At 47.9% G+C, this 22,686-nt stretch overlaps 1 protein-coding gene across 3 annotated transcripts in view; it reads right to left on the bottom strand.

The window, feature by feature from the left end:
- Nucleotides 1-22,257, bottom strand: part of LOC136629099 (zinc finger protein 420-like) — a 174,240-nt gene extending 151,983 nt beyond the window's left edge. For all 3 annotated transcript variants that reach the window (XM_066605232.1, XM_066605233.1, XM_066605234.1), the window contains exons 1-10: nucleotides 21,709-22,257; nucleotides 18,812-18,915; nucleotides 11,173-11,349; nucleotides 10,970-11,090; nucleotides 7,698-7,801; nucleotides 7,391-7,570; nucleotides 7,185-7,308; nucleotides 7,038-7,102; nucleotides 2,901-2,976; nucleotides 2,709-2,806 (exon numbers count right to left, since the gene is read on the bottom strand). In XM_066605232.1, coding sequence (XP_066461329.1) covers nucleotides 2,709-2,806; nucleotides 2,901-2,976; nucleotides 7,038-7,102; nucleotides 7,185-7,308; nucleotides 7,391-7,570; nucleotides 7,698-7,801; nucleotides 10,970-11,090; nucleotides 11,173-11,349; nucleotides 18,812-18,915; nucleotides 21,709-21,832 — 1,173 coding nt within the window. In that variant the 5' untranslated portion in view covers nucleotides 21,833-22,257. The remainder of the gene's footprint in view (nucleotides 1-2,708; nucleotides 2,807-2,900; nucleotides 2,977-7,037; nucleotides 7,103-7,184; nucleotides 7,309-7,390; nucleotides 7,571-7,697; nucleotides 7,802-10,969; nucleotides 11,091-11,172; nucleotides 11,350-18,811; nucleotides 18,916-21,708) is intronic.
- Between the last annotated feature and the right edge of the window lie 429 nt (nucleotides 22,258-22,686).

Here is a 22,686-nt window from a genome sequence, read left to right as displayed (position 1 = left end):
GAGCTTCAGCCGGAAAGCCACCTGGCTGACCCTTACTGCGATTGGGAAAGGTCTCTAGAATCTTTGCCCAAGTTTGAGAGAGGGCAAATGCACCTTCAGGTTCTTGGAGGCTAACTACACCTTTTCTCACAATTAGAAGGTAGGAGCTGCTTGGCGATCATGGTTGGACGCCTTTTTATAGGTATTTTGGGCTTCCTGTAAGGTTTCTTCTAGTTGCTTCTGAATTTCTGCTAACGCCATCAGTCTATGGTTAACCGTTGGGACCGGAGTGTTGATAGGGAGGCCAGGAATAAAGGCAGGATGTGTACCATAGTTAGAATAAAACGAGCTCTGGGCAGATGAACTGTGTTGAGCATTGTTGTAGTTGAACTCTGCTGTTGACGAATCCACCCAATCATCCTGTAGATGGGAGATAAAGCAGCAGAGATATTGCTCTAAAAGTCTGATTTTTTTCTTCCCGTCTGGCCGTTAATCTGCGGATGAAAGACAAAGGAGAGATTTACAGTGATACCCAGACCCATGCAGAATTGTCTCCAAAACCTGGACCCCTCTGTCCACATCATCCAGAATTCCATGTAGTCAGAAAACTTCCCGGATCATCAACTCCGTAATCTGTTTGGCAGTGGGATTTTTTCTATGGGGATGAAGTGAGCCATCTTTGTAAGTCGGTCCATGACCACAAGGACAGAAGTCATCCTTTTTAAGGGGGGCAGATCAACTATAAAGTCCACGGATATATATCCCTATGGCGTGAATGGAGCTGTAGAAAACCCAGTGGACGAGCTTGTGGTGTCTTGTTCCGAGCACATACCTCGCAAGGGATTACATACTTCTTCACATCCCTCCTGCAGTCAGGCCACCAAAAGGAACAAAGCACAAGTTCTGAAGTCTTTGTGAACCTTAGGTGTATCCTCCCTTAAGCTTTGTTAGGTCTTTAGAGTGTAAGATGCCCCAAAAAGTTTATGGAGAAGAAATTGTGTTGTATTTACTCTCTTTTCAGACTCTACACATATTCTGCACAATGCATCTGCCTTGCCATTTCGGGAACCAGGGAGGTAGGACACAATGAAATTATACCTGGAGAAGAACAAGGCCCATCATGCTTGTCTCGTAGATAACTTTTTGACATTGTGGAAGAACTCTAAATTTTTATGGTCGGTAAAAACCGTCACTGGATGATGGGCTCCTTCCAAGAGGCGTCTCCACTCGGTGAAAGCCACTTTGATGGTCAGAAGCTCCTCAACATCGTAGTTTCTCCATGTGGGTGAAAGCGTGTAGGATAAAAATGCGCAAGGATGTAGTTACATCTTATCTCTCATTTGCTGTGACAGAATAGCTCACTCTGCAGAGTCATGAGGTGTCTACCTCCATGACAAAAGACAACTCTGGGTTTTGGGTGGATCAGTATTGATGCTGAAGTAAATAGAGACTTAAGTTTCTCAAAAGTGGTTTGAGCCACTGGGGACCAGGAAAACGTGTGCTTTCTTTGTCAGGGAGATGATGGGAGACATTACTTTTGAGAAGTCCTTGATAATTTTTCTGTAGAAATTTACTAAACCAATCAGGCACTGTACTTCCTTCAAATTTTTTTTGAATGGGCCAATCCAGGACAGCTTCAATCTTGCTGGGATCATAGTTAAGCCCTCTGGGGAGAAATGTATCCCAGGAATTGAATTTGGGTCTGTTTGAATTCACATTTCTCTAACTTGATGTAGCGGTTATTCCTTTGGAGTTGTGAGTTGTGGGATGCCTTCTTGCTGCAAAGATCCTTGAACATCTGGTAGTGAAATGCTAATTTCTCTAGGTCCCAGTGATCGTCCTCGAAGTCTTCAACTGGTTTAAGGGCAGATGGTGCCATCTGACAGTTTACTTACAGCAGTCTGAAGGGAAGGCAATGGTCCTGGTTTCCTGTTGATAAAGGGATCATGGTTAGAAAACCAGGGGATCCCGGGAATCACTGGAAACTTGGAGGATGAGATGAGCTGGAAGCTGATTGTCTTGTGGTGGTCAGGGTTCATGTGGAGCTCCAGTTCAATTGTCTCTTGTGTGATGGGGCCTGAAGACAAGGGTGACCCACCCGCAGTTTCCAAATCGATTGGTATGAATTTGAGTCAGGTTGTAATGTCCTTTTCATGAGCGAATGTTAAGTACGACATCTGGTGCAGAGTCGCGCATCTTCAAGATCTGTCTCTGTAGCTCCTCGATCAGCCGTTGCATACGAACAACTTTCTCTTGGTAGGAGTCACAAAATTCCTGGAGTTCTCTGACTTGCCCTCTGAGCATTGTCACTATAGACTCCATCTTTGGGCGTGAATATTTTGTAGGGTCTTACCGGCGCTGTAGCCGAGCCGGTCACTGGAGAGTTGTCAAGGAAGCTGGGAGTCATTATCGGGAAGTCTTGGAATGCAGTACAATGGGATGAGATAAAAGCATAGTCAAATGGAAGTCAGAGGTCAGAAGCAATAGGTATCAGTACAATTTGCTGCTGACTGGAACACAAGAGGATGTGGGTTCGAACCCTGACATAATTACTATTTATAAATATAAATCTCAATTGCAAATTGGATGTCCAAAAAGATGGAAGTGCAATACACCATTTGTAACCCATACCTATCATAGCCATCAATATGAAAAAGAGCGTAGAAAAGTTAAGCAGAAAGCTGCATTACAAGCTATAAAGGATTTGAAGAAATCTCAGCTTCATCTACCTGATGGTTCTCTGGGACACTTGGCTTTTCTTCTGGACAGTTCTGGGAATATAGACGGCTGGGATATTTCTCTGGTGGGTTTCTTTCCATGAGTCCATCTGTAGAGAACACACAGTGACAGAATAGATTATCTGCATGTGATGAGCAGATGATGGGCTCTAGGTGACCTTCAGTGACGTCTCCCCTCCTTACATTGCTGATCAGCCCTTATATCCATCTCTTCTGCTTCGTCTTTAACCTCAACCTTTGTAGCAATCAGATTTTCACACTAAACAAGAGGAAAAAAATGTATAATGATCCTTGGTTCCATTAAAGGGGTTGTCCCGCGGCAGCAAGTGGGTCTATACACTTCTGTATGGCCATATTAATGCACTTTGTAATATACATTGTGCATTAATTATGAGCCATACAGAAGTTATAAAAAGTTTTTTACTTACCTGCTCCGTTGCTGGCGTCCTCGTCTCCATGGTGCCGACTAATTTTCGCCCTCCGATGGCCAAATTAGCCGCGCTTGCGCAGTCCAGGTCTTCTCCTGTTCTCTATGGGGCTCCGTGTAGCTCCGTGTAGCTCCGCCCCGTCACGTGCCGATTCCAGCCAATCAGGAGGCTGGAATCGGCAATGGACCGCACAGAAGAGCTGCGGTCCACGGAGGCAGAGGATCCCGGCGGCCATCTTCACAGGTAAGTATAGAAGTCACCGGAGCGCGGGGATTAAGGTAAGCGCTCCGGTAAGCTTTCTGTACGTCCCTGCATCGGGGTTGTCTCGCGCCGAACGGGGGGGGGGGGTTGAAAAAAAAAAAAACCCGTTTCGGCGCGGGACAACCCCTTTAAATAAATAAATAAATAAATCTTAGTATTTGTATAGCACTAACTTATTCTGAAGCGCTTTTCTCCGACACCACGTGGATACTGAGCAGATGACCCTGGAGGTCCCTTCCAACTCTACCATTCTATGATAACTGTCCATGTACTGTCTGATATACGGTCGGCCAGCACGTTGATACACAATTGCATAAATACACAATTGTCCGAATCATTAATATCTTGCTCATGATACAGACAAGAATAGAATATGCGATGAGTTTTTTTCATGCAGTCCATTTCTGTGTGATAAATCTCTGAATTCTATATATAACGCTAATAAAACTTATGACTTGGTGGAAGAAGGACAAGGAGTTCCAATGACGTTTGGCATTGTCCCCCGATATCGGGTAGAGTGTTAAGTTCATAGATTTGTGGCTTCATTTGATGCTGTCTAAGAAGCTCTTTCCAGCGGTGGCCATCACTTCTGTCCCAGATCAGTGGCCGTCTCGTGGCCCAAAGCATGCTGGTTATTCTGCAAACTGCACTGTAAAGTCTTTGGCTTGTGTAAGTACAGGCATGAATGTTCAGCATGCAGAGGCCCCCACCCTGTTATTCAGTGCCCCACCCTGCTCGTACCTCTGAAACGAAACTTACCTCCAATGCACAGGTGAAAGCGAAGGACCCTAGTAAGCGTAGCCCTGATGGGGCTGTAGCTACACCTGTACCCCAATAAGGAGGCTGCTGCAACCCTGCATTTTGGATTTATTTCATCACCTTCCCTGATAGCCATTCCCCTCTTTTTGCTAATAACCTGAAGTGACCCAGAGAGCACCTGAAGGTACTTCGTGATAAGATCCAGAAGAACATTTCGCTGGGCAGAATGGTTTTCCCATTCCTCTATCCCCGTTCCCTAATTTACATATTTATCAGCTTGGGGTGTTTTCTAAGAAGGAGCTGAGAAAGTGCAGATGAACAGAACAGATAGAGCAGTTTCCTTGCCCAACTCCACAGGTCTGACCGCCCTAATGGCTAAGTCAGATATAGAATAAGCTGTTCACTCCTCTCGGTTCACCTGGATTGTCATTGCCTTCATGATTGCCAGGTGATAGGGGGTGTTACTATGAAACATTTGTTCCTATCTGGATGACTTTCTTATCATTTCTCCAGGTGATAGTGAGCTTTGCCAGTTCTTGTTGGACACCTTCCGATTCTTCATTGATTGCTTTGGAGTTCAATTATTTGTTGAATAAAAACAAAGATCCTTCTACCACCCTGTGCTTTTTGGGCATCGAGCTCGATTCTTTTAGCATGGTGGTCTGTTTGCCTCAAAACAAACTCAAACTCCTCTTGCTCTTGGTGGAGGTATTGTGACAGATTAGGAAGTTGACACTCCATCAGCTAAGTAATGTTTTGTCTTGTTGGTTTTTATGTGACAGGTTTTTCCCATGGAGTGAATTTTCTCCCACTACCTCTCTTTCGCCACCCAGAGTGCAAAATTGCCGAAAGCTCAGAATTTGTTTATTGAGGTCCTTAAAAGCAGACATAGGCTGTGGAGAGAATTTTTGACACAGGTTATGCCCCTCTTTCTTCTGGTGAGATCGTCCGTCACTCCTGAAACTTGGACATCCTGGTAAGGTCTGGTTACAGTGGTGTTCCCTGATGGGTAGTAGTGTGATGCCAGTGTCAGAATCCACCAAGTGATCCTTTTATACCTATCTCACCTCCGGGAGGAAGGTGTTTAGGGCATAGTTACATAAAGGTGGTTAACTAGTGTGAACTTTCATTTTAAGCTGCAGGGTTGACTAGGGACTTTATTGTCCGCCAGGCTCTAAAGGAGCGTTGAAGGAGTATGTATCATAAGAAAGCAGATGTCTGGTTTCTTGCTCCCTCCTAATTGAATTGGTCCAGGTGTCTCGGGGTGCTTGCGGTTCTCATTAAGAGTCTGTCCTGTTTAGTGTTGGCTTTTCCTTAGGGGTTTTGGTGACCCTCAGGTTGGGGAGATGGTTTCAGCGTCAGTCAGTGAGGATGTGGCATTAGCTGGTCAAACACAGATTCATTTGGGAGAGGCTTAGGGATAGTCATTCCAATACAGATCAATGTGGGAGAGGCTCATGGTTGTCCATTTATAGCATTTCTGGGCTTCTTTGCTCTGTCAAGTCGGTGTCTGAATTTTTGTCTGCCTGGCAAAGAGGAGAAAAATTCATGTCTCATTCTTAGGGCTCCAGCGCACTGGCGATCATAATATTGCCTCGTGAAAAATCGTAGCAAAATCGCTACAATTTTCCCACAATTTTTGAGCGCCAGAGATTTTTTTCTTGCAAAACATCACTGCCCCTTGCAATTTTCTTGCACGTTTTTGTGATTTTTAAACACGAAAGTCAAGAGGACTTGCTAATGTTAAAAACGCATCTCATTGCATTAAAAATCGTAAGTTTCTGTTTTGCGATATGATAAAAAGGAGTCTCCATAGGTACACATGGGAGATAAAAAAAATAAAAAACACGGAAAGATAGACCATGCAGTGATTTTTTTTATCGCAACATCGTATGAGTAAAAACATCGCAAATGTGAAGTAAACCATTGCAAATCATTTGTTTCATAATTCTGAATTTTTACTCGCTCTTGTGTTGCACGGAAATCATGTGATCATATCGCCAGTGTAAAAGCTCCCTTAGGCAAGTTTCCATCCATTTATCAATGCAGTCTGGAGTCAGTGCGGACCCCCTCAAGGAAGTTCTGGACTCACTTATATTGGGTTGGTGACAGAGGCAGCCTGGTCCAGCTTATTAAATGCTGAGGTCCAACACATATGGAGATGGGGGTCTTCTTGTTTTGCGACTTATATCCAACAGAGCTGTTGATCTAATGTTTTGTTCCTTTTTTAGCTGTTTGGCAGCCATCTATTGGGTCCTGGGCAACCTGCATATTGCTGTCGGGGCTCTAGGATGGGATGGAGCAGGCTCTCTTTTTGTTGGATGGTGGTCAGAGGCCAGTATAGAGATATAAGGCCTCCTCCATGGTGAGTGATACTGGGAGATGATTGGAAGGCAGCCTGTTGGAGTTGACGGCTGGCATATGGCTTTAGCGTCACATGTGGTTAATGTTATGACATCTATAGGAGTTCTTCTATGTTTGAAGTTTAGAATTTTAAGATATTTAGTAAAGCTGTGGCCGACCATCACACACCAAAGGAGAAGCTGTGTTGTGTCTGTGTTTGGGCACTGTCTGTTACTAATGAGGCCATTATGGGGGACTATAACTACTAGGGCCAATATAGGGGATACTATTACTACCGGAGCTCACTATTACTATACAGTCTTACAGATATAATTGGCCCTTAGAAGGCAACCATAACACTGATGTGGTCCTCGGTGAAAATGAATTTGACACAACTGATCTAATGTCTCTGGTCAGCGGTAATCCTGCCATCTCAAGCGGCCTCATCACACAAGTAGAAGACATCTAATAAGACTGAAGACAAAAGCTTCACAGCCCTTCTACATATCAGAGGGACATCTCCATCTACCTGATGGTCCTGTGGAAGAAGAGGACGGGGACATCTCTCTGGTGGGCTTCTCTTACTGGATGGAACTGCAGGAAACACAGACAGACACTGAGGTCATTCTGTACATACAGATAATAAAGTCCCCGTGTATTTAGTCCTGTCTATTACCTGGTGATGGGAGCGGCTGGCGGGTCTCCATCATGGCCTCCTTGTACAGATCCTTGTGTCCTTCTAAATACTCCCACTCCTCCATGGAGAAATACACAGCGACATCCTGACACCTTATAGGAACCTGACAACACAATATACAGTCATCACCCAGAAGCCTCCAGTGCTGTTACTGTATAATGTCCCAGCATTCCCTGCAGCGTCACCTCTCCAGTCAGCAGCTCCATCATCTTGTTGGTGAGTTCTAGAATCTTCTGTACATTGATGTCCTCATGTATCAGGGGGTGAGGTGGGGGCCTTGTGATTGGGCTCACGGGTCTTTCCCATCCATCACACACAGGGGCCCCACAGACATCACTAGAGGTCTTCTTTACTACTGTGTAATCCTGTATATGCGGAGACATTAATGAATATCACTACAGACATTTCCAGAGTCCATCACTTCTGCAGTGACATCATCTGGTATCACCATGGATAATAATGATGTAATGTGACATCATCAGAATCTCTCACCTCCCCAATCAGCTGGAAGAGTATCTCTAGGGTGAGATTTAATACACTTTCTGCCATCTTGTTTCTGTCCTTCTCCATCTTTGATGAATCAATCCTGTAGGGGCCTGAATGGAAATATGAACCAATGTGAAAACCACAAGAAACAAGAAAAATCAAAATAAATTAACTGGAGATAATAAGGAGACATATGTAAAAGTATTTTCCCATTACTTAAAGGGGTTGTCCCGCAAAAGCAAGTGAAGTTAAACACTTCTGTATGGCCATATTAATGCACTTTGTAATATACATCGTGCATTAAATATTGGCCATACAGAAGTTATTCACTTACCCCCCCGGTGTTGGCGTCCCCGTCTCCATGGCGCTGACCGAAGCCTTCTTCTGCCTCGATTAGACGCACTTGCGCAGTCTGCCTCTTCTGTCTCGCGCCGCACAGCTGGTCTGCGCATGCGCAGAAGACCTGTGCGGCGCGAGCACAGGTCTTCTGGCTACAAACATAGGACCGTCATCCAAAGAGAAGGTCCATGTGGGCACTTCATCAGTGCTGGAGGACTACATGGGGCTCATTCCGACGGGCGTTCTGTTGTTCCCCTCCCATCACCTTTATCATTGCAGATTATAAAATAGTATTATAATAAAATATTAACCCCTTTCTACCCTACAACACCAAAGACACTACTCTGGAGAAGTTACTGACATTAGTAGAAAATATTTTTTCCCCATTTTCTGTTGTCTAAGTATGGGGTGCATCCTATAGTCAGCTGCTCGTTGCAGTCTGAAAACTACGGTCAATACCACAGGCGGAGCTAAGATTTTCTGCGCCCAAGGCTAAAACGTTGTGCAGCCCCCAATGTGAATCAGCTCCGCTTGCTGAGCCCCTCCACCAGCGATTAATAATGGAAAGTAACTCAAACTGTACTTTACATTTTTAGTAAGTCACCGCAAATAATAAGGCTGTTAAATCACTAAATGTAGCAGTAAAACATAAAATTTTATTAATATGTTCTATTGAGTAAAATACAAGCACTAAATGAGGGTAATAATACCAAAACTACATAATAGACCCCCCTGGTGCATCCAGTACTACCCAGTATAATTGGAGCACCTGCCCCAAAAAGAGCAAATATGGACTCCTCCCTGCCCTACTGTAGTAGTAATAATATAATAGTACAGTGTGAAGTACTGCTCATTGAGAGCGGGTGGGTGGGGGGACAGAAAGACAATCAAGCCCCCCTAAGAACAAGCCAGCCCATGTATGATAATAAGGCTGGACAGACATCTGTCTGGGGTGATTTGGGGAATCCTGCATTGAGCAGGGGGCTGGACCCGATGACCCCGGAGATCCCTTCCAAAGCTATGATTCTGTGTCACTTACCCACATAAAGTACATCTAAGACAATTAGGACCCCGGACAGACCCTTGTGGTCATCACTTGTAAAACTCCTGGCTGGTCAGAATACACGCCATTACCAACAACTTATCTCTGAGGTCTTTATGTGAAGCTGTACCAAAGGCTTTCCTGACACCCAGATAGGAGATATCCACAGCACCACTTTCATCCACTACTTCTGTGAAGGGGAATGCATTGTGGCTTACAGTTTGCCAAACCCCCGCCCCAACAATCACAAGAAGTCCAAACTCTCTGGGCATCATGTAATTGTAGGGTCACGGCAAACTGCAACACAACCCTACTGACCGCCATTATACTCCAGTGAGAAGAGTATTGTGGCCAGAGTCTCCATGTAGCCACAGCCATACTGGTGACCCATTTACCACATTATGGGGGTTCAACGGAATAACAATATGAAACTAAGAGAACAATAAAGACAGATACCAGTATGTTATTGGCCACCATCGCTCACAAGTTGCACCAAGTAGGATTTCCACTCTGTAGATAGAACCTAGCAGCTCTTACTGGTGATGGCAGATCCTTTCTCCTCCGGTTTTGCAGGGACTTAATGCAAAGCGGAGGAGGAGCTGGTGGTGATAGTTTGGGGTTCGGGGGAGCATGGGCCAAGGCACCTCTCCAGCTCTGCACTGCCGCCAGCTACTGTAGCAGTAGGACTGTTTGAGCAGAGATCTTCTGTAGCCACATTCTCTGGCTAGTGCTTGATACAGCAGCCGTCCACCGTGTAGTCGCTGGCTAGCGTCACTGTATGACCGGGATCATTATATATTAGCAAATAGTAAATTTGTATTGCGGATATGTAGGCCTTCTGATTATACACTGACTTTAATCAACAATTGTGAAGTGAGTGGCTCCACTAATAAAACTAGCAAAGTTTTCTGCCTGGCTGGTGCCCCACTTCCTCCGTAGAAGCACCAGGGAAAAATGCCCCACTCCTCCCCCCAGCTACAATCGGTATCAGTGTATCTTGACGCCAACAGGAAGTCCTGGTGGAGTCAAGATTGACAGGGGGGTGTCGCCCCCTGTCCCTGATTGGCTGGCCAGCTGCCAAGTCAATAGGTCCTGGAAGGCCGATGAAAGGTGTGCGAAAGGCATGCAGCCCGGCTGCTGGGGCTACTAAGCAGTCATGTGCCTTATCCAGCAGGCCACTACTGCCAGCCGCAGCAGGGATGGCACCGCGGTGGCGGGAGGCACAGTTAGACCCGGGCGGAAAGGAGTGCGCCGCGGGAACACAGCAGAATCCTCAGCGGCGGCGGCACATTTTCGCTGTGGTCCGATTGTCCGGCAGCCCAGTAGCGGAGCGCACCATCTGACCTACTGATGACGGTAGCAGCAGGGACGTGCTCGCGCTCGTGGGAAGCCACTGTGACAGCCGGCCGCACAGTGTTGCAGCAGAGCAGGGATCGGAGTGCGTGCGGGAGTACTGCAGTGCGTTCATCGGCGGCGACACAAGGAGGAGCCACCTTCAGAGCACACAGGAGCCGTGATGTTCGCAGCAGGTAGCTGCCCAACAGAAGAGAAGAGACAGCCGCTGTCCGTTAATCAGTCCTCCTACTCCCTGCGGCCGGGAGGCTAAACAGGCAAGCAGTGCACCCTCTACACTGTTTTTTGCCGGCCCTGCTGCCTTACGGTGAGGGCTACTTTTTTCCCCCCCATATGCTACTGTAAGCCTACATGGAAAAGTAACCCTCACCCTAAGCAGCCACTGGCGGCAAGAAACAATGCACACTGTGCTGCTAGGACCTTCGTCTCTTCACTCTTTCGGGAGCTGGGGGTGTGAGAGGGGCGTTCCTCCTGTCAAACCCCTAGCTTTCGGTGGTGTCAAGATACACTAATACTGCTACAATCCTGCTAAATAGTCCATTACCTGGTGATGGGAGCGGCTGACAGGTCTCCATCATGGCGTCCTTGTGCAGATCCTTGTGTCCTAAATACTCCCACTCCTCCATGGAGAAATAGGCAGCGACATCCTGACACCTGATAGGAACCTGACAACACAATATACAGTCATCACCCAGAAGCCTCCAGTGCTGTTACTATATAATTTCCCAGCATTCCCTGCAGCGTCACCTCTCCAGTCAGCAGCTCAATCATCTTGTTGGTGAGTTCTAGAATCTTCTGTACATTGATGTCCTCATGTATAAGGGGGAGAGGTGGTGGCCCCATGATTGGGCTTGTGGGTCTTCCCCACCCATCACACACAGGGGCCCGACAGCCATCACTAGAGTTCTTCACTACTATGTAATCCTGTATATGGAAGACATTAATAAATATCACTACAGACATTTCCAGAGTTAATCACCTCTCCAGTGACATCATCTGTTATTACCATAGATAATGATGTAATGTGACATCATCAGAATCTCTCCCCCCTCCAGTGACATCATCTCTTATTATTATAGATAAGAATGATGTGACATCATCAGAATCTCTCCCCTCTCCAGTGACATCATCTGTTATTATCATAGATAAGAATGATGTAATGTGGGGGCGTGTCCAGCAGCCATGCTGTGAGGAAGCAAGGCACTTGAGCTCCGAAACAAACCCCAATATCCTGCACCCATCCTGACTGCTCAGACCCGCGATTGAGCCCAACAACTCACTGATAGACAGGCGAACATCCCTGGCGGCATCGGGGGGACTTCAGCGGACATCCGACGGAATTTTCCATCTACTCCGGTCGCGGGCCGGCTCCCACGGGGTGCCCGGCGTTGACTTCCGGTTTCGCGATCGGCGGGAAGCCCATAACCAGCGGCGCGGAGTGACTCCCCGGGAGCAGCAGAGGCGGAGGACCCGACCGGGAGGAAACGAGCTGCCGAGAGAGCGCCGGAGCGCCGCAGGCCGACGCACGTGACCATTAGGGTTCTCCCGCCGCGGGAGAGGAGGAGAGGAACCGCCGGCGAGCGACATACTCCCGCCGACCGGCGCCGCACACCATACCCTACACCCCAGCCAAAAGTCACTGCAGACACTGGGAACACGCGGCGGAGCGCTGAGGAGGAGGTAGGAGACGTCGGGGCTGCGAGAGGACCTGTCCCACTAGATAACCCGCAGCTGCAATAAAGGGGCACACCACGCGGTCCCCCCCTGTGCAAACAACAGGACAGCCTTAGAGGGCATTATCCAAGGGCCACACAGCGCAGCAGACAAACGGCCAGGCAGTCTGCAGATATCGGCCCACAGCACAGACAGGGGACAGAGCCCAACACTCCTGTACAAGACTGAGACAAATTAACCCTTGCAACTGGGCTCCCAACCCACACAAAAGGTGCACTGCTATCTACAGCCCTGACTGAAGCAGAAGACGGCCCCAGCCGCCTGTACTTCCTCGACAATTGAAGTTGGGTGCGGGAAGCAAACAGGTTGACGCAATACCGAACTGCGGCGCCGGATTTAAACCTGACACGCAGCCATATCAGCAACTACCCAAACCCATATTTGCCAATCCGCCGGCCCGAGACATCGGCCTCTGCGACCTAGAGCGACAATTAATTACTACTCTAATCGCGGTAAACTGTGCTTGCCAACTATACCACCGACTGACAGACAGCCGTACCAAGCAACTCAGAACTCCCCGCACTGCAAAAACCTTCTTTCCTCTGAAGTTATACTTACCTATACATCCTAAAACTACCACCCGGTGGGCTGGCCCTTATCGATCTTTCAGGACATTGAGACCGCAAACATACCACCGCCATCCTCCTCACGCAGGCGGGGCAGCCGCAGGTCCTCCAAGATGAGTCGTAGCACCCCTCCACCGATATCGGAGCGCCTTAAAGCCTTTGTACTCGAGCCAGCAGCCAGCAGTCCGCGTCAACCACCTAGACCAGACACAGAGTCTGCCGGACCTTCAAGCTCCAATCCTTCCCCAGAAACCGAAAGAGAGCCAACACTGCGTCAAGTTACAGCACAGCTCCTAGAGGCCATACACTCCAGCACTACTTCCTTGACTGGGAAAATTGAGGAAGTCAAAATCGATGTAGGACTGCTGCGGCAAGACATGCACAATCTCAGAGGCAGGGTGGGAGAGACTGAGACACGCATATCCCAGCTGGAAGACATAGTGGCACCAATTCCCGACAAGCTCTCCGAACTTAACAGGGCCGCGAACGCCTGGGCCCAGCGCGCAGATGACCTAGAAAACAGGCTGCGCAGAAACAACCTCCGAATTCTTGGTCTACCAGAGCGTGCCGAGGGCCAAGATCCTTGCTCGTTTATGGAAACTTGGCTGAAAGAACTCCTACCAGGGGCAAAATTCTCCACGGCCTTTGCTGTTGAGCGGGCCCACAGGGTTCCGGGCCGTCCCCCGCCTCCAGGCGCTCCCCCAAGACCGATGCTGGCGAGGCTCCTCAGCAGCAAAGACAGAGACATAGCCCTGCAGGCTGCTAGACGTATGCAAACCCTCCAATATCAGAATGCTAATATTTCCATTTTTCCAGATTTCTCTGCCGCCCTCCAGAAAACCAGAGCGACCTTCGTGGCTGTTAAGCGTCGACTGCGGGAGGCCTCTATACCATACTCCATGATGTATCCAGCTCGACTTCGTGTGGTACACAACGAACAAGCCTCCTTTTTCTCCACCCCAGATGAAGCGGAGGACTGGCTCAACCGTCTGCCAAGGTCACCTAGGCGCCAGTGATCACCTCATAATTCCATCCTGGTGGGACTGAGGGAGCGGGAAGGGGTCGGGACGTCTGGTTACGGTCAGTTATGCGCCACTGGAAACTGTAAATCTAATTATAGAAGCGCAATGTCTTCCTCCATCCCCCCCTTGCCCCCTCTTCCTCCATGCTCCCCTCCTTCCCCCCCCCCCCCCCTTGCCGCCACCCAACACTCTAAGTCCACCAAGGGCACTGCCTGTTCTATATAACTAAAAGTAGAGGACAAACAGAATAGAATGTATAACCCTGTAAACTCCTAATGTCGCAAATATCTAGTAGGGCTCCCCCCCCCCCCTTTTCTTTTTGAGCAGTCGAAAAGTCTATGTACCTGTGATAATGGGGTTCCGGAGCTCAAAATAGATTTGCTCTGTTTGACTGTGCCCAGAATTAACACCGTATACTCGGTGCGCAGTCTTCCCCGTTACCACATGCACGTTTATGTTCGGTTAATGGTTAATAAGCTTGTTTCATGTAACCATATTTCTGCTGATGCCGCTGTTAAAGTAATAATATGGATAAGTTTTCGCAGTACAATGCTCACAGGTAACACACGCCACTACCACTGGGCACGGCCACCGTTTGAAATCCGAGGAACACTGACAGTGAACCGCGAGGGGAACAGGCTTACCCTGACAGGGGTTGCCCTTCCCAATACACATACCACCAAACACGCCAATGGCTAGCATTAACATACTTTCCTGGAATGTGCGGGGAATGGGCACCCCTAGGAAACGGGCCATGGTCTTCTCACATATCAGGAACCATAACCCACACATTATATGCCTCCAAGAGACGCATATGCTCCCAGAGAAGACGAGGTTGCTGCGGAAACCCTGGGTACAGTGGTCCTTACATTCCACGTACTCATCTTATGCTAGAGGAGTCTCGGTACTGATCCACAAACGACTAAGATGGGAGCCGGGGCGTACAGTCAGGGATCCGGAGGGCAGGTTCGTCTTTGTTCAGGCATGGATAGAGTCCCTTCCATATGTGCTTGTAGTTGTATACCTCCCTCCGCCGGCCAATATTGCAATTCTCCATCAGGCGGCCCAGTTTGCTACTCAATACCCCAATGCCTCGGTGCTGTGCGTGGGAGATCTGAACCTGGTACTTGATCCTCAAATGGACAGATTCGGCCCCACGCTCACCCACCCAGCTCAAACTAGCCCCTCGCTTCTGGCCTTATTCACCCAAGAGGTTGGATGGAAAGATATTTGGAGAGTTAGGCGGCCAACGGACCGCGAGTATTCATGTCATACCGCCGGCAGAAACGCTCTCTCCCGAATTGACTACTGTCTTGGGAACGCCAGATTATGCACTGCAGTATCCCAAATTGAATATCTTCCCAGGAGTATATCAGACCACTCCCCCTTGAGGATCGAAATCCCTATTCCTGACGAACATTCCCATAGACATAATTGGCGTGTACACCCCTTCTGGCTAAGCCTGCTCGGCATAAACGACAGAATCCCAGATCAATTAGCTTGCTTTTTGGACCTGAATCAGCCAGATGCAGACCCGGCAATACTATGGGAGACACTGAAAGCCTTCCTGCGGGGCGCCCTAAAATCCTCTATATCGTACATTAAAAGAGACTCCTCCCGACTGGAGCAGGAAATGGCGACCCAGTATGCGCGCTTGGAAGCAGCTTACATCGCGGACCCAACCGATGAACATAAAGAGCAGTGGCTAGGACAAGGCAGACAATACCTAATCCATCTACAAGAAAAGGCTCGTAGAGCCTCTTTCTTTGCAAAACAAAGATTCTATGAGTTGGGCAACCAATCCAGTGGCTTACTGGCCCACTTGGTACATCAAAACTCCTCCTCCCCGGCAATACTACGTATTGCATCTGAAACAGGAGAAATATTGCATGAAAAATCATCAATAGGGGAGAGATTCCGACGCTACTACACTGGGCTATATGCCACTGGATTCCATACTACCCAACAGGAGCTTGAGAGTTACCTTTCAAACCTAAACTTCCCGACGCTCTCCTTAGACCAGCAGACGCTAATAGACGCCCCATTCACATTAACAGAATTATCGGAGGCCCTCCGGGAGATGTCCAGCGGTAAAGCTCCAGGCCCGGGCGGCCTGCCTATAGAGGTATACGCCAAGTACCAAGAAACACTTTTGCCTGTACTCCTAGAGACCTACGACACAGCCATTAGAAACGGATCACTGCCCCCATCCTTTTATGAGGCCACAATTGTACTCATTCTAAAACCAGGAAAAGACGTGCTAGATTGTGGCTCATACAGGCCCATTTCCCTCCTCAATACAGATTATAAACTCCTGACTAAAATGCTGGCCCGACGCCTTAACTCAGTTATATTAGATCTAATACACCCTGACCAAACCGGATTTATGCCGGGGAAGTCAACGCGTGAGAACCTACGACGGGTCCAAGTGGTTACGCAGATTGGAGCGGCGGAGGGGAGAGACTGGGCTTTGGCCTCTCTAGATGCCACTAAAGCCTTCGATTCTATTGAATGGCCTTTCCTGCTCCAGGTGTTGAAGAGGTTTGGGTTTGGGGATAGATTCATTCAATGGATCTCCCTAATATACAAAACACCTAAGGCAGCAATATCAGTAAATGGCGCCTGCTCCTCGTACTTTCCTCTGTATAGAGGCACGAGACAGGGTTGCCCCCTCTCCCCACTCCTCTTCGCCCTGGCCATTGAACCCCTGGCCATTTCGCTCCGGGCGTGCTCGACGTACCGTGGGATCATAATAGGAGACAGAGAGGACCGTGTGGCGCTATACGCCGACGACCTTATGCTCTTTATGGCGGAACCAACAGTTACCCTACCCCGTGCAATGGGCCTTATCAACAGATTCGGGTCCTACTCGGGACTACATATCAACTGGTCCAAATCAGCCCTAATGCCAGTCCTTACATCAAGTCCCCTACATCTTATGGATTCCATATGCGGCCTGCAGGTAACTAACGACTTTAAATATCTGGGCATACAGATTGCAAACGCGACGAGTCGGGCCCTAGACTTGAATGTATACCCTCTGACGGACCTCTACAGATCCAAATTCAGAACTTGGGGATCTCTCCCTTTATCGGTGGCAGGCCGCATAAACTTAATCAAAATGATAGTCTTGCCCAAGTGCCTCTACATCCTTCAACACATCTCGGTACCCATCCCAAGGAAATTCTTCCAGACTATGAACTCCCTCATAATCTCCTTTATATGGGGAGGATCCCGACCAAAACTTAAGCTTTCAACCCTTCAAAGACCTAAGAGTGCCGCTGGATCGGCTCTTCCAGACCTGTTCTTATACTACTTAGCCGGCCAATTACTCCACTTGAAACCCTGGCTGACAGATTGCCCGTTACCCAACTCCGAGGCACATCTGGCCCAGGTATTAAACATTGCCAACCTATGGCCGGTGTTAGAATTCCCCGATACCCTGGGGGGTAAGATGCTTCCTATCCACAGACTCGCGTCGCGAGTCTGGAGTCAGGCTAAAGCAGTAATGGGATTCTCCGACATTGTCGCGGAGATGCCACTGTGGAGAAACCCTGGGCTGCGAGAATTGCTACCACTAGCAGATCTCAGGATATGGGAACAGTATGATATAAAGTGCCTAGACGATCTATACAATTCCAACGTTCTGCTATCCTTCGAGCAGCTACAAAATCAATATCAAATCCCCCGAACTCACTTCTATAAATACCTACAGATCCGTCACGCCCTCCAGACACAATTCCCGCCGGCGAGTAGCAATATATCAAACTACCCGTTAATAGGAATACTACGATCGCGAGGACCTAGGGGTCTTATCTCAACGTTATACTCTCACCTAACGACCTCAAAAGCCGCTCGAGAGATCCCCCCAGCCCTCTCGAAATGGAAATCCCTAATCCCAGCACTGACGGAGGAAACATTCCAAGAAGTGTTGGAGTCCCCCCGACTTGTCTCCCCCTCAGTAAACAATAGAATGACTCAGCTGTACATAGTCCACCAATGTTACCTCACCCCGGCGAGACTGCATAGGATGGGCAGATATCCATCCCCCCATTGTGCCCGATGTACATGCACATACGCGGACTTTTGGCATATGATTTGGGACTGCCCGCCGATTAGATCATACTGGGGTGAGGTCGTTGGCCTGCTGTCTGCGGTCCTGGACGTCCCGGTTCCCATCACTCCTGAAATTTGTCTTTTTGGTGTCCTGGATGAAGAATATTGGCAACATTATGACAGAATTTTCTTGCGGGAAGTCTTGTTCCTGGCAAGAAAGGTCATCGCAATGAGGTGGATGGACCCAAGGGGCCCAACGCTAGCGATGTGGAAAAAGATCACCAATTCAACCATACCCTACAACAACTTGGTGTATAAGGCACGTAAATGCCAGGATAAATTCCAAGAGGTGTGGGGTCAGTGGTGCGACTCGGCATTAACGTTGTTTCCCCAGCAACCTCTCACATTAGCGATATCAGCACTGCAGAGACGACATTAACAATCCGGGAGAAGGACCACCACACTACAAAACCCAACTACGACTCCTGACCACATCAGGCAGAACAACTCATTCAAAAGCCCCCCCGGCTACCACCACCACACACTTATAGTGCACATCACACTAAATTCCCCGTTATGGGCACATTTATTATCCTCTCTCCCCCCTCCCCCCTTTCTTGCTGCTCCACACAGAGGCTTACACGCTTACTAACAAGCCCAACATCCAGTACGCGATCTTTACCATGGGTTCCGCCGCTGCCTCCCCCTCTGGGAACCCCCTACAAGCTTCTTTCCCTCATTATCCTCTTTATATCCTCCATATCCATGAAGGGCACTGTACTTATTGAATACTGTAAACCCGTGACTGTTATATCTTTGAAACCTATGTATGACTTTGTACTGCAGAAGTTCTTGTTATCGCAAATTGATTATTTGTCAATAAAACGAGTTTAAAAAAAAAAGAATGATGTAATGTGACATCATCAGAATCTCTCACCTCTTCAGTGACATCATCTGCTATTACCATAGATAAGAATGATGTAATGTGACATCATCAGAATCTCTCACCTCCCCAGTAAGCTGGAAGAGTATCTCTAGGGTGAGATTTAATACACTTTCTGCCATCTTGTTTCGGTCATTTTTCATCTTTGATGAATCAATCACAAAGGGACCTGAATGGAAACAATATGAACCAATGTAAGAACCACAAAAAAATAATACATGAGACGAAAAGGGGAATATTTAAAAATGTTTTACTAATGCTTAAAAATGTTTCACAGCCCCTGAGTCCTTCCTGGTTGCTGCTGACCAGGACATGTGACTGCTGTAGCCAATCAATGTTTACAAAAGGCCACTGCAATGGCCAGTGATTGGCTGCTGTAGTCACATGTCCTGGTCAACAGCAACCAGGAAGGACACAGCGGTTGTGAAGCAAGTTATGGGAAAATCCCTTTAAGGAAATATTAAAGGAAACCTGTTTTGTGAGTCTTATGAAGCCCGAATTAGAGGCAACACAAAATCCTGATAGGGTTCTCCTCACCGGGATCAGTTGGACTGATACCCGACCCAGGCAGGGAGAAGTTCTCAGCGACCGCCCCGATGACTCTTCTCCAAGTTCAGAGCTGCTTTTTCCAGTGTTTTCTCTGAAGAGCTGCAGTGTTTTAGAGCACAATATAGATGTCTGCAACGTACATGCGTGTTGGGATGTATGTGTGACATCGGGCAGCAGAATCCTCCGGACAGGTTTTGACCTCGAAGCTGAACAACCAAAATACTGGAACCTGCTATAAAGAATGTGCCAAACTATAAACTGAAGTGGAGCAACCAATGTCAGGCAGCTGCTGCCAAGGCAAAGGGGTTTGAGCCGCTGCAAAAACATGCACATACAGTAATAAATAAAAAGGCCTGACTGCAATCCCCAGAGAGCGTATTAAAACTAATATAGTGACAGGTTGCATACAATAGTGATGACGGTAGGGACAGAATAGTGACCGGTGACATCAGATAGTGGTGACAGTAGTGACATAATAGTGACAGATGACATCAGATAGTGGTGACTGTAGTGACATAATAGTGACCGGTGACATCAGATAGTGGTGACAGTAGTGACAGAATAGTGACCGGTGACATCAGATAGTGGTGACAGTAGTGACAGAATAGTGACAGGTGACATAAGTTAGTGGTGACAGTAGTGACAAAATAGTGACTGGTGACATCAGATAGTGGTGACAGTAGTGACAGAATAGTGACAGGTTGCATAAAATAGTGATGACGGTAGTGGCAGAATAGTGACCGGTGACATCAGATAGCGGTGACGGTAGTGATAGAATAGTGACTGGTGACATAAGTTAGTGGTGACAGTAGTGACAGAATAGTGACCGGTGACATCAGATAGTGGTGACGGTAGTGACAGAATAGTGACAGGTGACATCAGATAGTGGTGACAGTAGTGACATAATAGTGACCGGTGACATCAGATAGTGGGGACAGTAGTGACAGAATAGTGACCGGTGACATCAGATAGTGGTGACAGTAGTGACAGAATAGTGACTGGTGACATCAGATAGTGGTGATAGTAGTGACAGAATAGTGACCGGTGACATCAGATAGTGGTGACAGTAGTGACAGAATAGTGACTGGTGACATCAGATAGTGGTGATAGTAGTGACAGAATAGTGACCGGTGACATCAGATAGTGGTGACAGTAGTGACAGAATAGTGACCGGTGACATCAGATAGTGGTGACAGTAGTGACATAATAGTGACAGGTGACATCAGATAGTGGTGACAGTAGTGACAGAATAGTGACCGGTGACATCAGATAGTGGTGACAGTAGTGACAGAATAGTGACCGGTGACATCAGATAGTGGTGACAGTAGTGACATAATAGTGACAGGTGACATCAGATAGTGGTGATAGTAGTGACAGAATAGTGACAGGTGACATCAGATAGTGGTGACAGTAGTGACAGAATAGTGACCGGTGACATCAGATAGTGGTGACAGTAGTGACAGAATAGTGACAGGTGACATCAGATAGTGGTGACAGTAGTGACAGAATAGTGACCGGTGACATCAGATAGTGGTGACAGTAGTGACAGAATAGTGACAGGTGACATCAGATAGTGGTGACAGTAGTGACAGAATAGTGACCGGTGACATCAGATAGTGGTGACAGTAGTGACAGAATAGTGACCGGTGACATCAGATAGTGGTGACAGTAGTGACATAATAGTGACCGGTGACATCAGATAGTGGTGACAGTAGTGACATAATAGTGACCGGTGACATCAGATAGTGGTGACAGTAGTGACAGAATAGTGACCGGTGACATACGATAGCGGTGACAGCAGTGACAGAATAGTGACCGGTGACATCAGATAGTGGTGACAGTAGTGACAGAATAGTGACAGGTGACATCAGATAGTGGTGACAGTAGTGACAGAATAGTGACCGGTGACATCAGATAGTGGTGACAGTAGTGACAGAATAGTGACCGGTGACATCAGATAGTGGTGACAGTAGTGACATAATAGTGACAGGTGACATCAGATAGTGGTGACAGTAGTGACAGAATAGTGACAGGTGACATCAGATAGTGGTGACGGTAGTGACATAATAGTGACTGGTGACATCAGATAGTGGTGACAGTAGTGACAGAATAGTGACAGGTGACATCAGATAGTGGTGACGGTAGTGACATAATAGTGACCGGTGACATCAGATAGTGGTGACGGTAGTGACAGGTGACATCAGATAGCGGTGACATAATAGTGACAGAATAGTGACAGGTGACATCAGATAGTGGTGACAGTAGTGACCGGTGACATCAGATAGTGGTGACAGTAGTGACATAATAGTGACCGGTGACATCAGATAGTGGTGACAGTAGTGACAGAATAGTGACCGGTGACATCACACACGTCTTCTATGGTCTAGATGGCGGATAGCGTTATGTCACTCACCGGCGGATCCTCCGTGTTTCTCCCTACAATTTCTGCGTTCGCTCCGTTCGCTCCGCAGGTTTTTCTCCTCTTCTACAACTTCTGACTTGCAGTGAATGTAATAAACAATGGCGCGGCTCTCCATAGACGGCGCTTCCCTGTGTGGGAGACTCACACCGACCTACAGATGACAACGTGCCGCCTTCTTCCTGTCACTGCAGAAAGCCCCTGAGCTGCCGTCTGTCGGAGATCCCTCAGTGGGCCCCTTCCTCACAGCCCTTATAGGACTCAGTGGCCAGTGCAGGGTTACAGTGATTAACCCTTAAACTCCTAATTGTCCCCCCTGCTGTGTGAGGAGCACATGTCACCTCTCAGGCAGTGAAAGGGTTACAGCTGGTAACTTCCAGCAGCGACTCCCATCATCCACCAGGGGGCGCCGACTCCTTCATGAGGACCCATCATACGGCCTGCTGATGGCAGAAGGTCTCACAACCCTCCCGTACCTCCACCGGGGTAGATGCTGGAATGGAGGGGCTCCTAGGAGGTCTGAGGACAGGAAGTCACATGGTGGTGAGGTCACATGACTAGAAGGGGAGGAGTTTACTAATAATGCAGGTCTATGGAGATAGAAGAAGAGGAGGCTGCTGGGAGGGCTGTGACTGGGATGGAGGAAGGAGGGATGTTGTGTCTCTCCATAAGGAGAGCACCCAAAAAGTGCGTGGAGACACCTAGGGGTTGGGGGATGGCATTGTCTCTTCCCAAATAGAGCAGCCTGAAGGGTTGTGAGAAGACCCCCTATGTCTCCACACCCTTTTCATGTTTGACCCTTACGGCCCCCACACACTTGTGTTTTTGGTGTGTTGCGTTTTTAACATTAGAAAGTCCTATTGACAATCGCGTTACCAGAAAACGCAGCGTTACAAAAACAAACAAAGTGAATGTCAGCCTATATATATAAAATTGAATGTATGCGTGTGTTTCTGTCTGTCTGCGTGTCTG

This window comes from Eleutherodactylus coqui, chromosome 5, assembly GCF_035609145.1.
Source record: "Eleutherodactylus coqui strain aEleCoq1 chromosome 5, aEleCoq1.hap1, whole genome shotgun sequence".
NCBI classification, from domain to species: Eukaryota; Metazoa; Chordata; class Amphibia; order Anura; family Eleutherodactylidae; genus Eleutherodactylus; species Eleutherodactylus coqui.
The sequence above is the reverse complement of the archived record's forward strand: the minus strand, read 5'-3'. Positions and strand labels throughout refer to the sequence as shown.